The sequence below is a fragment of the Pituophis catenifer genome, unplaced genomic scaffold, assembly GCF_029215685.1.
Source record: "Pituophis catenifer annectens isolate HBS135680 unplaced genomic scaffold, rPitCat1.0.hap2 SCAF_2, whole genome shotgun sequence".
Classification (NCBI taxonomy): Eukaryota; Metazoa; Chordata; class Lepidosauria; order Squamata; family Colubridae; genus Pituophis; species Pituophis catenifer.
The window spans coordinates 144,705,864-144,723,789 of NW_027256882.1; the positions used below are offsets into that span (position 1 = coordinate 144,705,864).

A 17,926-nucleotide genomic window follows, 5' to 3' on the forward strand; every position below is an offset into this window, starting at 1 on the left:
CAGTGTTAAAGTTGCTGAGCAGATGTTCTGTAAGTGATATACAGCAGGGGTGAAATGCTCCCGGTTCGGACCGGATCACCCGATCTGGTAGCGATGGCAGCAGGTGGTTCGGAGAACTGGTAGCGAAAATCCCTGCCCCCCCCATGCCCAGCTGAGCCACATGATCATCAAAGGCTTTTTTTTTTTACTTTTAAAAGCATTTTTTCTACAACCTCTTCAGCCAAATAAGTTATTAAAAAAAAGTTTTTAAAAGGCTATGACGATCCCAGCTGAGTTGCCTGATCATCAGAGGCTTTTAAAAGAAAACAAAAGCCTCTGATGATCAGGCAACTCAGCTGAGATCATCAGAGCCTTTTAAAAGCATTTTTTTACAACCTCTTCGGCTGAAGAGGTTGTAGAAAAAATGTTTTTAAAAGTTTTTTTTTTAAAAAAAAGTTGGCCACGCCAACCTAGTCACATTACCCCCCACCAAGCCACGCCCACAGAACCGGTAGTAACAAATTTTACATATTGCCACTGATATACAGTGTCTTTAGAATTAAGAAATGTGCCCTTTTGCCTTTAATAGCAGTATTGTACTGAATTCAATAACTATTTCTTACGTTGACAAGAAAGTTAAAATCCAATAGGACACTGAATTTAGACATATTCTTTACTTAAGAGCTCTCAGAAACTGAGAAACTCTCAACTATGCTTTGTGAGTCTTCAGTTAGCGTTAATTTAGACTTGAGTAATATTCATGTTAACATAATGATTCTTTCATATTGCTTGCTTTTATCTTGATGAAATATGATCAGAGTTTAGCTTTCATTAAAAAAAATTAAATTACCATGTTTTCTTTCAGAATCAACTCTGTCCAGAAATCTTTTGTTAAAAAAGGTGAAACTGTGGAGATTTTAAAAAGTAAGAATTTTGGTATTATCAACTATTTATTGTAATAAAAATCCTTGAGGTTTTAAGTGGGGTTTTCTTGTCTTCTGATAATTAGAAACTTGCATGTTGGCAAGTTCCTGTTCAATGGCATATTAAATAATCTGTGAGTTTACTATGTTAATATTATGTTAAACAGAAATCGTTTTTCAAAGGTGAATGCAGTTTTATATTAAGTGTCTTAATGTTTAATAGTAATGTAATGATTACATTACTAGCCGCCCTGAGTCTCCGGAGAAAGGCGACATATAAATTGATTGAATAAATAAATAAATAAATAAATAAATAAATAAATAAATAAATAAATTAGTAGTGTGGTATAACATAATTGACTTCTCCCCTGTTGGTATAATCATGTCATTATTTTATTAGATTTATCCTTTGATATATATGAGGGCCAGATTACAGCATTACTTGGACATAATGGAACTGGCAAAACAACATTAATGAACATTCTGTGTGGATTGTGCCCACCTTCTGATGGTAAGTATGATCAAAATAATTTTGACTTGCCATATTTAATGGCAAGTAAGGAGAAAATGCACTATTTTAGGTTTTATATATATATCTATATATATCTATATAAACCTAAAATAGTGCATAATATAATGCATAAAACCTATTGCTGTACTTTCCAATTGATCAAAACTTCAACCCCAGAATTTAGGAGAAAGGATTGCAAATTTTTCCATAGCAATATTCTACCCCGTGCAGTGCAGAATATTTGCATGTAGCTTGACATTTCTGTTATGAATAAATTATTTCTGCTCCCTTTTAATTATACATTGAGTTCCATTTCAACTCACTGGAACTTAATAATTGCAGGATGTTGGAATCGGATATTGAGAGTGTAATCTTGCTGTTCACTTGCTTATCCCTTTGTTCTGTTTGATTTCCTAAATATATGTTTCTTTTTCTACCCATGCACCAATGATAAATAAAAACAAAGTACAAATAAATCTCAATTTGTAAAGAGAGGGGATTTGTAAAGAAATTGATGTGTACATGATGCTAAGAAATACTGTATCACCTTCATTTTCATTACTCCTTCCTCCATCATTCCAATGCTACTCTGTTCTCAACAACTCTGGGTGGTTTACAACAATCAAAGAAGAAAGTATAAAAACAATAAAGCATATGAGATTAAAATATGGCACACTTGTGAAACCAAATGGAATGAAGCAAGGGGTCTCCCTTTCCCTCACCAATCGCTAGGTTTTCAGGGCTGTTCTAAAAAACAGCAGAGTGGGGGCCATTTGGCTCTCAGGAGGAACCTCACTGCAAAGGGCTACAACAGAGAAGGCACACTTCTGGGATCCTAATAGATGATACTGTTTAATTAAAAGAATCCAGAATGCACAAATCTTGCAGGATCAAATCTACCAGACAAGACATCCCTCAAGTAGTGAGGCCTCATGCCATATAGGACTTAATATTTTGATTGACTTCCTTTCTACAAACTATGAAAATACACATGCAGAAAATACTGCACTTTTTCATTTTATTTTTTTTCTAGTTTTAAGCTCCCCAAACTTGGGGAAAATTCAGGAAGGGAGACATTTTCTTGATTTCCTGTTGAAGTCTCTAATTTTGATGGCTATTTTATGGTCGCAGTCCAGTAAAAGTCCATTATTTTTTGTGATGTATACATGAGTGTATGTATTTTAGTAGCAATCATTTTCTTCCTTGTTTGTGTTTATCAGGATTTGCATCGATCTATGGATACAGAGTTTCTGAAATTGATGAAATGCTAGATGCCAGAAAGATAACTGGAGTATGTCAACAAATAGATGTATATTTTGATGTATTAACTGTGGAAGAAAATTTGTCAATAGTTGCTGCAATTAAGGGAATACCTCCCAATTATGTGATACAAGAGGTGAGTAGAATAAAATGTATTTATTTTTAATTGTAAAAATGGTGTCATATATGTCCTTTAATAAAATAAAGATAATTTTACATGAATGTGTAATAATGTATTGACTGCATTTTTACATCCAAATTTCATACTATGCTACTTTATTTTGAGAACTCTTATAAAACAGAAAAGCTTACAGAAGTTAGGATAAAAATATTAAAAATAAAAGAATGATATAAGATAGGTATAGGCATCAGTAATTGTTGGTTTTCCTGCTACTAGTTCTTTTTCACTTTCAAATACCAGTTCGAACTATTTTAAAAGAGAGATGATTAGCTGAAGCAAAATATTTTTAAAAAATCCACTTTAATGAGTGGATGGATGGATAGATGTTGCATTGGTTTTGGAAACATCTCACCTTAACTCTTCTGGAGTAGGATTGTTTTTGAAATTGGAGGGCATAAATAACATGGAGTTTGAGTTATTTTCATAACGTATTATATCATGGTAAGTTACAAAACTTTTAGATTCCTTGAGCTTTAGTGACAATAGCCTGATTAATTATGGGATTACTTGCTTAATTGTCTCTAAATATTTTTCATACTTGATTTTGAAAGGTCCAAAAAATTTTATTGGATTTGGATATGCAGCCCATTAAAGATAACCAAGCAAAAAAACTAAGTGGTGGACAGAAAAGAAAGCTGTCAATCGGAATTGCAATTCTTGGTGATCCAAAGGTAAATAGCAAAATAACTGAAATACTGGTAGTAATACTCTATCAGTTGCAAGCCACATACAAACTGAGCTATAATTCTGTTGTACAAATTAGGAGAGTTGGGAATAATAAAATATTACTTGCCCAAGCAGATCTTCAACAGCAGCATTCCCCTTAACAAAAAAGCTTAAACAATTAATACCTTTTCCCATACATGAATATGCTACCTCCTCTCAATTGGCCCTACTTAATCTTAAAAAGAGTATTTTAAGAGCATTTTAAACACACCACCTTACAAGAACTTGGTTAGATTTCACATGGCTTTCTAGCTGCCTAAACATTTTCATTGAAGAATACTAAAAGGAATTACAGAATATAAGGGTATTTATTCAGATGTGTACATCCATATCCACAGATAAATAACACCAAATTTTATTCTGGGTTCTTCTATGTCTAAAATACTTATGGCAGTTATCTGAACAACACTTTTTAAAAATAGATTCAAAATAACATTACCATAAAGTACCATATAACTAATTTAGTAATATATGGTGTCAGTAAAGAAAAATTAAGAAACCTTAATTCAAAATTACAGCTGGTCAATCGAAATAAGTACTGTATTCAAACAAAAACAGCTCACGATTATACACCCACACCAGTGAACTGAGGTTCCGGAAAAGGATTTTTTCAGCATATAGAAGCAGACAAAGTTCCACTTTTCTTTGACCTGCTCATGCATGCAAGCACATACACATGCATGCGCAAACACACACACACACACACACACACACACACACACAGATTTTCTGCTCAAAGATATAAATCCAAACAGATATACATTATTTTATTATTTCTAAGTCATGATTGGTGAGATAAAACATATTCACTTTTAGAAGGTAATGTACTGTGAGGCACCATCTTCTTTTTGGACAAAGAGGTGCCAATGAAAATCTCTTGTTTGCAATGAATGCAACACTTAAGTGTTTTTATTGGGACATTTGTTGATGCATGTGTTAAGGCCAGCTTCCCATAGTGCTTATCTGTGTTTGTCTATTACCCACCCTGCAAAGATTGCTCTGTGCCAAATTTGCTGGGAAAGTTGACAGGACAGGGCAAATAAAGATCAAGCCCATGTCTTTGCACTGTATTATCAAGCTTAATCTTCAGTGTTTTTGAAGTACAGCAAAATAAGGGATTTTGAAACTGACTGGTTAGGATACATTGCATTCACCCATCTGCCAGCCTGTTGCAAATCATACAGGACTTGCAATTTCCTGCAAACTTCCCTATTAACACCACTTGTTGGAAATCGGCAGAAATCTTAAGTCGCTATCAAGTGAGGTCATCAGTTCAGAACCTGTGATCCTCAATTAACAATGGAGACTTACCTTCCCTAAATGATGCAATATTGTGATATTGCGCTTTATGTCTGCATCACTGAGTGGTGGAAATTTCGGTCCCAGTCGCCATTGTTAAGCAAGGATTAACTATAATTCAGCCTCCTTCCCCTTTAGTACTCGGCAAACATTTTTTTTTTCCAGTTACTCCACCCATCATGGGGCTTTATGGGACTTCCCTCCACCTTCCCACACCATTTAGATGGTGATATTTTTCCTATAGTTTTGTTGCCATGCAGCGTTGGTATTTGTAAAATGAATACTTCAGTTTTATTTATTGTTTTCCCTGGCTGTTGTTTAGGTGTTAATCTTGGATGAGCCAACTGCTGGTATGGATCCATGCTCCCGACATACAGTTTGGAACCTCTTGAAAAACAGAAAAGCCAACCACGTGACAGTGTTCAGTACCCATTTCATGGATGAAGCAGACATTCTTGCAGGCATGTTCAATTAGAGGCCTGTTAGGTTAGATATATATTATCCATAATATAAATAAGATACTTTTGGTTGCTACCATTTAAGCTTTATCTATTTATGATAAAGATCCCTTCTGGCCTACTTCTAGATCGGAAAGCTGTAATTTCTCAAGGAATGCTGAAATGTCTTGGATCTTCCCTTTTCCTTAAGACAAAATGGGGAATTGGCTATCGTTTGAGGTACCACCACTTTCTTTTCTGTTCTAATGTCTGTCCCAATCCTGCTTCAATATTTCTGCTCTTTAAACACATTGAAATTGAAATTATTTCATTGTTAGGTGATCGTAATATGAATTGGATTGTATGATTAACATTGTTACCATGTTTGGCTTGAAGCTGTCATTGAAAATTACTTGAGAACTTCAGCTAGTATGGAATATAGCTATTCAGGTTTTTGTTAAGACTAGACTGCTTATCTGTAATGTCTATACTACTGTCAGTTGCTAGTTCAGTTTTAAATCTCAATTCAGAGTACTTAACATTGATCTTTAAACAATTTGAGTCCAGTTATTATTTGAAGGACTGCTTATGCTTGCATTAATATACGAGGGAAACAGCAAGTAAGTCTTATTTATCTGCTCCTCCATTATTGCTTAAACCTTTTAGTGAAGAACCTTTTACAAGTAGTCCTCAAATTACAGCCACAATTGAGCTCAACATTTCCATTGCTATGTGAGAGTTGTTAAGTGAGTTTTCCCCACTTTACAATCTTTCTTGCCACAGTTGTTCAGTAAATCACTGCAGTTGTTATGTTAGTAACATGGCTATTAAATAAATCTGGCTTCCCCATTGACTTTGCTTGTCAGAAGGTCCCCAAAAGGTGATCACATGATCCTGGGACACTGCATCTGTCATAAACGTGAACCAGTTGCCAAGTGTTCTGATTTTGATTACATTACTATGTGGATGTTGCAATGTTTGTAAGAGTGAAAATCGGCCATAAGTCACTTCTTTCAGTGCCATTGTAGCTTCAAATGGTCACTAAATTACTGGTTGTAAGTCGAGGACCACCTATATATTCCTGACTTTGGTCTGGTATCATTTAAAGGGGTTTTAAACTATACTTGACCTCTCTGGTCTGTAATTTAAAATTGTTGGACTTTTGTGTTGAGTTGTTCAGTAGTCATTTTTTTAAAGTGTTTAGGTTTTGCTGAAATTTATTAAAGTTTACTACTTTATATTGTAAGCACCCTTAGGATGGTAACAAATAATATTTATGAATACCCTTCATGAATTGGATTATGAAAATACAGATACAGGCAGCAGTAAGGAGGAGTAATTCTTCTTATTCCTATAATGAATGTCGTGCATCCCTTTGCAAAACAATGATGTCTATATGTGTTTCTTAGTATGCACATAGATAGGTATTGTAACACAGAAGCTACAGCATCTGTCATCAGACAGCACATCCCCGGATCAAGTTTGCTAAAACAGAACGAAGAACAACTGATATATGCATTACCATTTAAAGATATGGACAAATTTTCAGGTATAACTATTGAATTGCAGAGAAAAGCAAAATGCTATGTTTCTAATTGCACTTGAGCTCAAAGACTATAATATTAATATATAGAGAGTTAGTTGGTGGTTACTTTAACAGAGAACAACTAACCCCAGATACATTTATTACCTAAGCATTATTGTTTTCCTGCTTTTGGAATAAAGTTTTGGGGAAATTAGAAGACCATTCATTGAGCAATTGTAAAAAGGACATTGCAGAGAAACATGATGGCATTTACAAATTAATTACTAAGATCCCCGTGGCTACTTTTTCTTGTAGCGCTGTTTGCTGATCTAGATACCCATGCTCATTTGGGTGTTATTTCTTACGGTGTTTCCATGACAACCTTGGAGGATGTTTTCCTCAAGTTGGAAGCTGAAGCAGAGATTGACCAAGCAGGTAAGGTGGGAAAAAATTGCCTAACTTCCTATACTGTGTTTTAAATACAATATCATAAATGTTGTCTCATTAGTAATTGTTTCATTATTCAATTATATTTCAGTTTATAGAATAGTAGAATTTCCCATTTTTTAAAATTGGGTTGGGCAATGACATTTTTGGGATGGAAGCTTCACTTGTAGAGGTAGTACATTTTGTACAGGTAGTCCTCAAAGTATGACCACAACTGATCCCAAATTTTCTTCTGTTAAACAAGATAGTTGTTGAGTTTTGCCCCATTTTACAACCATTCTTGCCACAGATGTTAAGTGAATGAATCACTGAAGTTGTTAAGTTAATAGCATGGTTGTTAAATGAATCTGGCTTCCCCATTGATTTTGCTTGTCAGAAGGTTGTAAAAGGTGATCACATGGTCCCAGAACACTGGAACCATCATAAATGCCACTTGCCAAGTTTCTGAATTTTGATCACATGACCATGGGGACGCTGCAACGGTTGTAAGTGTGGAGAAACAATCATAAATCACTTTTTTCAGTGCCATTGTAACTTCAAATGCTCACTAAATGATTGGCTGTAAATTGAGGACTACTTATATATATTCACACACACATACACCAATCTACTTGGAAGTAAAGCTGCCCAAGCTATTCTTTTCTCTTTCTTAGATTTTAGTATATTCAACTCAGAAAAAGTAGAAGAAGAAATGGATACAAAATCTACTGATGAATTAGAGCAGACCCTACTAATGCTCTCTGAAGTAAAATCTTGTGTGGTGAACAAGAAATCTCTCTGGAAAAAACAAGTCACGACTATGGCAAAGGTTCATTTCCTCAACTTAAAACGTGAAATTAAGTCAGTGGCAGTGGTGTAAGTATCTCAACTTTGAATTAATCTGATTTAAAAGCAGATATTATTTGTTATAACAGAAGCAATTAAAAGCATGAATAATGTATGGTCATTTTCAACTAGCCTGGGCTATTTTCAAAATGGTTGGGTAATGGATGAGGCCCTTTTTGAAGCACAGCATCATCATTCCAATGATGATGCTGGAATGTGCCTCCATTCCAGAGGCAAGAAATGTGTGACAGCAGTTGAAGGAAGATGATGGCAAGAGGTGGCTGAGAAGGCAACAACAGTTGCTCCAAATGTCCCCACTGGCAGCTATTATGATTTCTTGTAGTGTTTCTTCAAAAGTTATTCCTGTAGCAGTAGCAATAGCACTTAGACTTATACACCAACTAAAGTCTGTTTGCATATTGTTAAATTGACACTAAATTTTTACATTTTACTGCCAATATTCTTTTTTCAGATAATGATGATTCCTACAATTTATAGCTTGTACCAACAGCTGACTGATATCAACACTGGATACAAACACCTTACTTGCTAGTTCTACGGTCTTATTCCCCTTCTTACTACTTGCTGCATTTCATTGTATATTGAGAGTTTTAAATGTATTTATGAGCTTATTTATAACCGGTGTGTGTTACAATATAAGAAAATTCACATTTAAAACCACTTAATTACAGTTCTCAATATCTCAAGATACCTTTAGTCACAGACTGATGGACTGTAATGTAGTGTAATGTAATGAATTCCTCAAAGCCTGCCTAATTCTGATCTAGTTCTTAAATGGACCTCTGCTTTTTCTTTTCTTTCAGATTTTTGTTATTTACACTGTTTCTTGTTATTCAGATTTTTATGTTTGTTGTACATCACTATTTGAAAAAAGCTGTAGTCCCCATACAGCTATCTCCAAATTTATATTTTCTTAAGACCAATGAAACATATGACAAGTACAAAACTAGTCTCCTTATTCAAAACTCCACTGGTAAGAAATTTAACAACTACATTTTAAATGCAATATACTGATGGGTTTTATTTCAATTCCTGGCATTTCCAGTTCTTTATTTCATTTATAAAATCCACTACAGGTGGACTTTCTTGTTCTATCCTAGTTTGTTGTATATCCTAGCTTTTTGAAACAAAATACATAATTGGAACTGGAAACTCCATCGCTAACTGATGTTGTAGTGAAGTGAAACATTACGTGACTGTGCCAGACTTACAACTTCTGTTATGCTGCAATTATTAAGTAAATCACTGGATTGTTAAGTGCAACATTATGCAAGGGTGACGTGCAACTTCCTGCCAGCTTCCCCATGATCACATGACTGTGAAGAGTGCAAGTTGGAGGACCAGTCATAAACTATTGTAGCATTGTTGTAACTTTGAATGGTTGCTGACCGAGGCAGTCAGTAAGCTAGGATTACCTGTATTGATACAATATCTCGGGGCTATAGGGATGTTTAAAAGCTGGAAAATGATTCAAAAGACAACAGAGATTCTCCCAAAAATCATAGAAGAGAAATAACTGTATCGTAGCCACTTTAGATCTTAGGTTCTCTCATTCAGTTTTATTTCAAATAAAGAATAAGTAATAAAAAATTTAAGGAAATAATTTTCAAAATAAAATACAGTAAAATGGTACCTTGGTATTCAACTGCTTTGAAAATCATCAAATTTGGTACTCAACACATTTTGATGTGAACATTTTGTCCCGATACTCATTGTTTGTTTGGTACTCACTGCACAGTTAGAACTTGTTAATGCCGGCTGCCTTGTGACTCACTATGTTATTCCTTATGGGAAAAATTTGTTTGGTACTCATTGTTTTTGGTACTCACAGCACATCCCGGAACTAAATGATGAATACCGGAGCACCACTGTATTCATAATAATAAAAATAAAATAAAAATAAATAGCAATAAAAATAAAAAGCAAAGATTACAAAATAAAATAAAGAAGGCCTGGGATTCTTAATTCCACAGTTGAAATTAGCAGCACTCCATCTCTCTATTTAGCATTTTAAAGAATATTGTGGATTGATGAGAAATTATAGTGAGTAGGGGAAGCCGTTGTAGAGTTCTTCGTTTTTACCATGGAAGTAGCAACTTGTTTTAAATGTTAGGAACATTGCATAATGCTCGGGCAACTGATAAATTGACTGGAAGCTACATCCATATTTCTGCAGAGCAAAATGGCAGATTGCGTAGAACACGTGTACTAAAAAAAACGGATGTGCAAAGTGGATTGTCATGAATAATGAATTCAAGTTCATATAGACAAACTATGGATAAGGAGGCCATGAATTATAAGGTTCAGCTGCATATTTGCATGTAGGTTTCAAACTAACAGATGGCCAATGGAGAGCCTGACCTTGTATGCATCTGCAGGAACAAAAGCAAGGTTGCATCATAATCTCTTTCCCTTTGTGCTATAAAAGGTGTTTCATGATGCTGCAATTTTGCTTTTGTCATTCTGGTCCATCCCACTCAAATGCCATTTCCTAAGGCTCTCTAGAATTGAAAAGGACCCACTTTTTTAAAAAAAATATTGTCATCCCTCTGTCCAGATCATTCTTACATTGTACCTGAATCTCTTTTTAGGGTTAACTGTGATTAAATTTTGTATACTTAAATTGCTCTGAATGTATGGAATAGTTGTGATATTTTTATGCCATGTTCTCCTTTTTTTTAATTCTAGGGTCAAACATAGATGACTTAATTAGTGCTCTTAGAAACCAGAATATACTTACAGAGGTACTCAGTGACAGTGATTGTGAATCAGCAGATTTCCACAATACAGCATTAAACAACAGTGTATATGTGTCGCTTGCCCCACATAGTGCAGCATTAAATGTATGTAAAGTAGACAAGGTAAGAAAAGATAATAATTCTCTTTGAATATACAGGAATTTAGTAAAATGTGTGTGCAATTATATGCAGTTGTACAATATGATCTGAAAACAAATGTATCAGATTTGCTAAGGATAGAACAATCTCAGGTTAATAAATTTGTAGATGGTGAATTGCTTTTGGATACTTCAGTTCTGTGAGGGAATAAAATGTATATATATCCATAAAATGAATATTAGCATTTATTTTAAATAATATTTGGTGTTCATTTGGGACACCCAGAAACCACTGTGACTGCAATTGCCCAGTCCCCAGAGGTGTGGGGAACAGGGCATGAAATTCTAGCCCTGTGTATATGAATGCTGCTGATTTTGCCTCTCCCATTCTTACTGATCCTTTGCCTGTCCCCAAAATATGAAATGCAACGTCCCAGCCATTAAAATGTTGCCTATCCATCTCAAATGTGAAGTGCTTTTTTAAAACAACATAAAACAACATAAAACATAGGGAAAGGTTAAAATAACAAAAAAATTTATTCATTTATTCATTCATACAAACAAACAATATATATAGCTTCCCATCTCTGGGTGGGACACAGAGGTTTAATATTGGGAAAGGAGCCACTTTGATATAATGGTTAAGGTGGTGGCCTGCAAGCCAGGAAATGGTAAGTTCTAGTCCTACCTTAGGCATGAAAGCCGGTTGGTGATTGGGCCAGTCACTCTCTCAGCCCAACCCACCTCACAAGGTTGTTGTCAGGAAAATTAGAGCAGGGAGTGTTAGGTAGGTTTGCCACCTTGACTTACTTATAAAATAATAAAGGTGCAATAAAAATGTAATCCAATAATAAATAAAACTATACAACAACAAAAATAATAAGTTTATTTATTTATCTTTCAAATTTCTTAATCACTCATCTGTCTCAGAGATAATAACAACACACAATGTACATCCCGGCCTAAACATTCAATCATAATCCATTCAGATCAAACAAAAAAAAATCCTCCAACAGGGTTTCTTAAGTAAGAAACATGAAAACAGTTGGCCCAAGCAGAATTCATTCCCCCACCCCCAAAGTGAAGGTGTTGAGGATAAAGAAAACCTGCCAAAAATATGTATCAAAGAAATCTTCCTTAAAGGATATTCATTCTGTTGCATAGCAGCTGCTACCAAATACAAGAAAAATGCCTGTTATTTTATGTGTTACACTAGTAAACACAAAACTACATGAGCCTCCACTAGATCAAGCTAAAGGTTATCCAGTACAGCATTTTGTTCCGACAGAGGCTAATTATTGGTCTCTGTGACATCTTCAAATAAGATTTAAATTTAAAGAGCTTTCCCCTGTCTCCCCTCTGACAATAAGAAATGTGCTGCCTCTGTTTCTGGAGGTAATCCATAGCCACTGCGGTCCTATTGTGGTAGCAAAGGCTGCCCCATGAGTTGCATCACAAAAAGAAAATAGGTCTTCTCTCCATTTCATTCTCAGCAAATTAAGGTTTATTCATAAACTCTCAGGGGTAAGAAATCAGGACCATACCTTAAATTGCAGTTAAGATTTATTGCTCAAGTCTATACATGAAAATCTGATCAACAAACTGTTCAATACCAAGGATTGACACTAGATAAGGGTCAGTGGAATTTAAGAGAGGCTCAAGAGTGGTTGGACTTTGATCATTCGTGGGAATGTAATGATTCTAGACTGCTGACTCGCTTAACTTCGTCCCCCCGGCTCTGCCTGTTCTCCTATATCAAGGTTCTATTCAGTTCTGACAAATTGCTAAGGAGGCTCATACAAGTGTATTAATTAGTCTGTTCAAACGTGTGTGCCAGGAAATAACTTCTCCATCTAACTGCATGTGGATTGTTAACTAATGAATAGATTTCAATGATTAGATCAGAGAGTAATAGCCTGATCGGGGTGCTCTATGCTGAAGATGGCTACAGGCTGCAGAGGGTGGTTCCCCACCCCCATGTCATTTGTTCTTATGGTTTTTAGTCTCTATTTAATCTTCCTTAATTTTAATCATATTATCTTTTTACCATTTTCTAAACTACCCAGAGTTACTTCAACAGTGAGGTGGACAGCATATCAATTAATGAAAGAGAGAGAGAGAAACAAAGAAAGAGAGAGGGGGAAAGAAGAAAGAAAGAAAGAAAGAAAGAAAGAAAGAAAGAAAGAAAGAAAGAAAGAAAGAAAGAAAGAAAGAAAGAAAGAAAGAAAGAAAGAAAGAAAGAAGAGTTGGGTTGGGTTGGGTTTCAGGATAATCACCAAATCTAGTAAACCAATTTACAATACCACCTAGGATTCAGCAGAGTTGCAGAAATACCTTGTGATCACATCATAAAGAAATTTACATCTGTTTTAATGATTTCATTTATTTAAATTTTAAATAACATGAATGATACCATATTGCATCATTTTATTTATTTATTTATTTATTTATTTATTTATTTATTTATTTATTTATTTATTAAATTTTTATACCGCCCCCTCTCCCGAAGGACTCGGGGCGGTGAACAGCCAGAATTAAAAACACACAATACAAATATTAAAATATATTAAAACAAAATTAAATTATCTTAGGCTTCTCCAATTTAAAACCCCGTTACCCATAAAATTCACCCAATTAAAAATTTTAACCCAGCCCGGCTTGCTGAAATAAAAAAGTCTTCAGGGCCCGGCGGAAGGTCCGGAGGTCCGGGATTAGTCGTATCCCTGGGGGTAGCTCATTCCAGAGGGCGGGTGCCCCCACAGAGAAGGCTCTTCCCCGGGGGGTCGCCAGCCGACATTGCCTGACAGACGGCACCCTGAGGAGACCCTCTCTGTGGGAGCGTGTTGGCCGGTGGGAGGTTATCGGAGGCAGAAGGTGGTCTCGTAAATAACTGGGTCCTAAGCCATGGAGTGCTTTGAAGATGAGAACCAACACCTTGAAGCGCACTCGGAAGACCACTGGAAGCCAATGCAGCTCGCGCAGGAGAGGTGTCACGTGGGAGCGCCATGTCGCCCCCATAAGTACCCGCGCGGCCGCATTCTGCACCAGTTGGAGCCTCCGAGTGCTCCTCAAGGGGAGCCCCATGTAGAGAGCGTTACAGTAGTCGAGGCGGGAAGTAACGAGGGCATGAGTGACCGTGCATAGGGAGTCCCGATCCAGAAAGGGGCGCAACTGGCGTATCAGGCGAACCTGATAGAAAGCCCCCCTGGCCACGGCCGTCAAATGCTCTTCTAAAGACAGCCGTGCGTCCAGGAGGACACCCAAGTTACGCGCCCTCTCTGTGGGGGCCAATGTCTCGCCCCCAATAGTCAGCGATGGCACCAGCTGACTATATCGGGACGCCGGCAGCCACAGCCACTCAGTCTTGGAGGGATTGAGTCGGAGCCTGTTCCTCCCCATCCAGACCCGCACCGCCTCCAGGCACCGGGACATCACTTCAAGGGCATCGTTGGGGTGGTCTGGGGTGGAGATGTACAGCTGGGTGTCATCAGCGTACAGATGGCACTGCACCCCAAAACCACGGATGATCTCGCCCAGCGGCTTCACATAAATGTTGAACAGGAGAGGCGAGAGGACCGACCCTTGTGGCACCCCACAAACCAAGTGCCTTGAGGTCGACCTCTGCCCTCCAGCCAACACAGACTGCGACCGGTCGGAGAGATAGGAGGAGAACCACCGTAAAACAGTGCCTCCCACTCCTAACCCCTCCAACCGGCGCAGCATGATACCATGGTCGATGGTATCAAAAGCCGCTGAGAGGTCTAATAGGACCAGAACAGAGGAACAACCTCTGTCCCGAGCCCTCCAGAGATCATCAACCAACGCGACCAATGCCGTTTCCGTGCTGTACCGGGGCCTGAAGCCGGACTGGAACGGATCAAGATAGACGGTTTCATCCAGGTACTGCGGGAGTTGTCGCGCAACCACACTCTCAACAACCTTCGCCAAGAAGCGAAGGTTGGAAACTGGACGATAATTTGCTAAAACAGCTGGGTCCAGAGAGGGCTTCTTGAGGAGGGGCCTCACCACCGCCTCTTTCAAGGCGGGAGGCAAGAACCCCTCACTCAAGGAAGCATTTATAATCCTCTGGAGCCAGCCTCGTGTAACCTCCCGGGTAGCCAGCACCAACCAGGAGGGACACGGGTCCAATAAACATGTGGTTGCGTTCAACCTCCCCAGCATCCTGTCCACGTCCTCGGGAGTCACAGGATCAAACTCATCCCAGATAACCGTCTCAAGACAGACCTCGGACAACCCGCCTGTACCTACCCAGTCATAGTCCAAGCCTTCCCGAATTTGAGCGACTTTATCGTGCAGATAATGCGCAAAATCCTCAGCACGACCTTGCAAGGGGTCTTCCCGTGCTCCCAGATGGAGAAGGGAGCGAGTCACCCTAAACAAGGCAGCTGGGCGATTTTCTGCCGACGCGATAAGAGCGGAAAAGTAATTACACTTCGCCGCCTTTATCGCCACTAAGTAGGTCTTGATATAAGACCTCACTAGTGTACGATCAGATTCGGAGCGACTGGCCCTCCAACTACTCTCTAGGCGTCTTTTCCGGCGTTTCATCCCCCTCAGCTCCTCGGAGAACCAAGGAGCTGGGCAGATTCGGCGCCGGGTCAGAGGCCGCAAAGGCACAACCCGATCTAAAGCACCAGCGGCCGCCCTATCCCAGGCGGCCACCAGGTCTTCCGTCGAGTCGCGCGCCAGAGTCTCAGGAAATGGCCCAAGCTCCATCCGGAACCTATCAGGATCCATCAGGCGCCTGGGGCGGAACCACCTGATCGGTTCCGCCTCCCTGCGGTGGGGCATAGCGGTCAGGAAGTCAAGTCTAAGGAGAGAATGGTCTGACCATGACAAGGGTTCAATAACTATATCCCCTGTATCTAAGCCATTCAACCACTGACCAGAGACGAAAACCAAGTCCAGCGTGTTTCCTCCTATGTGAGTGGGGCCCTGAATTAACTGGGTCAGGTCCATGGCCGTCATGGAAGCCATGAATTCCCGAGCCACCCCAGATGCTTCACCGATGGACGGCAGGTTGAAATCCCCCATGACTAAAAGACTGGGGGTATCAACCACCACCCCGGCTATAACATTGAGGAGCTCGGGCAGGGTCGCTGCCACGCAGCAAGGAGCCAGGTACGTAACCAGCAGGCCCATCTGCCTCCCATGGCCCCACTTCACAAGGAGAGACTCACAACCGGCTATCTGAGGTACAGTGGCCTCCCTAGGATCAAGACCTTCCTTTACAATAACCGCCACCCCCCCACCCCTACCCTGGGCCCTTGGCTGATGGAATGCGCGGAAACCCGGTGGGCACATTTCTACGAGGGGGACCCCCCCTCTAAGCCCAGCCAGGTCTCAGTAATACCCGCCAGGTCCGCTCCCCCCTCCTGAATCAGCTCACAAATGAGGGGGGCTTTATTAGCCACGGACCTGGCGTTGCACAGCATCAGCCTAAGACCCAGGCTCTGAGACTCCGGACAACCCAGGAAACGAGAAGAGCATTGGGGGCCGGAGCATGTCACCGCTCGGAGACAGCGGGTACGTGCCCCCACAACATGATATGGCCCCCTGCTCCCACCATACCTGCCCCTCCCACCTACGGTCCTGATGACATCGTCCTCCTCCCTACCAACACCAACCCCCTCCGATCCCCGCTCCGCACTTCCCCTAGCGCGACCCTGTGCCGGGCCTGGTCCCCTCCCCAACAAATCACCCTCCCTATCCTTTGCCAAACAACCCTCCCCCCTCCCAAAACCCCTTAAAAGATTGGCAAACGACAATTTTAAAAAACCCCTCAACCCCCTCTTCGCCGCATGCCACCTCTCGGGATTCCAAAATCCGTCATCGAGGTAGGCCCTCGATAGAGTGAAGGGTCAATCCTGCGAGAGGGGGGAGTCTCGCAGAACAAGAAGCTTCTAAAAGTTCATTTTAGTTCCTTTTTTGCAATGAGATATTTATCACTTGTTGCATTATACCCAGATATATTCTCATAAATATAAATGTTTAATTTTTATCTTTGTTGTTGCAGAGTTATAGCTTTACTGCTGCTTTTAATCGCACCATGATACATTCTTTACCTGTTATGATGAATATTATTAGCAACTTCTATCTATACAGTGCAAACATAACTGAAAAGATCGAAGTTTGGAGTAACCCTTTCTTTCAAGTAAGTAAATGTGAAAGTCCAAATGCTGATATTATAAATTCTTCATAAAATGATGGATAATGATGTTATATATTAGGAATTAAAAGATTTTGGCCATTCTTTCCAGTATTCTACTATAGCTCCAATCTGATTCAATTGATGGATGTTACTTACTAAGCATTTTTTTACATTGGCATTTGTACATGTATTTTCAAACTTCATTTCTTTAGTTTTACCATTTACATAATACAAATTTTCAAAATAAGTTTCATGCATTTATGCTGAAGAAATTCTAAGCTGGGAAATACCACTTGAGGCCAGAGATCCCCTAAAAAATGAAAATTGGAAAGTCTCAACATATGCTTTCAAGAAAGTGTACTTTTCTAATTGTGTATAATAGATTGTTGCAGTGACTGATCTGGTTTAAAATGCTCATGACATACACTTATTCTCAATTGGTTATAAGCTGTGCCTCCATCTTTCTGGTAATAATTTAAAGAACTACCAACTATGAGAGTTGAGACCTCTTTAAGTCTTGGCTCAAAAATGATTTTAGTCCTTTCATGCATGTAATGCTCTTCATTTTCTCTGCTTTATGATTTGAAAGAATTTTAGAACCAAATACATTGCGTAGTATAGCTCATAGCACAATACAGCTCATACTTCCATGGCAAGATAAAAAATTCTCTGCATCTTAATGTAGGGATAACCTGGGTTTTAATATTATAAAGAATGTATAGGTATCTTGAAATTTATCAATTATAGGAAGGGATAATATAAAAGGGAAAAACACCTAGTATTA

General features: G+C 38.8%; 1 protein-coding gene across 1 annotated transcript in view; it reads left to right on the forward strand.

Annotated features, from left to right (window-relative positions):
* Positions 1–17,926, forward strand: part of ABCA5 (ATP binding cassette subfamily A member 5) — a 73,962-nt gene that overhangs the window by 22,122 nt on the left and 33,914 nt on the right. The window contains exons 10-21 of the mRNA XM_070937713.1: positions 845–903; positions 1,303–1,413; positions 2,634–2,809; positions 3,406–3,525; positions 5,202–5,340; positions 5,466–5,556; positions 6,726–6,865; positions 7,157–7,276; positions 7,942–8,143; positions 8,938–9,107; positions 10,823–10,995; positions 17,008–17,145. Of these exons, the coding sequence (XP_070793814.1) occupies positions 845–903; positions 1,303–1,413; positions 2,634–2,809; positions 3,406–3,525; positions 5,202–5,340; positions 5,466–5,556; positions 6,726–6,865; positions 7,157–7,276; positions 7,942–8,143; positions 8,938–9,107; positions 10,823–10,995; positions 17,008–17,145 (1,639 nt within the window). The remainder of the gene's footprint in view (positions 1–844; positions 904–1,302; positions 1,414–2,633; positions 2,810–3,405; positions 3,526–5,201; positions 5,341–5,465; positions 5,557–6,725; positions 6,866–7,156; positions 7,277–7,941; positions 8,144–8,937; positions 9,108–10,822; positions 10,996–17,007; positions 17,146–17,926) is intronic.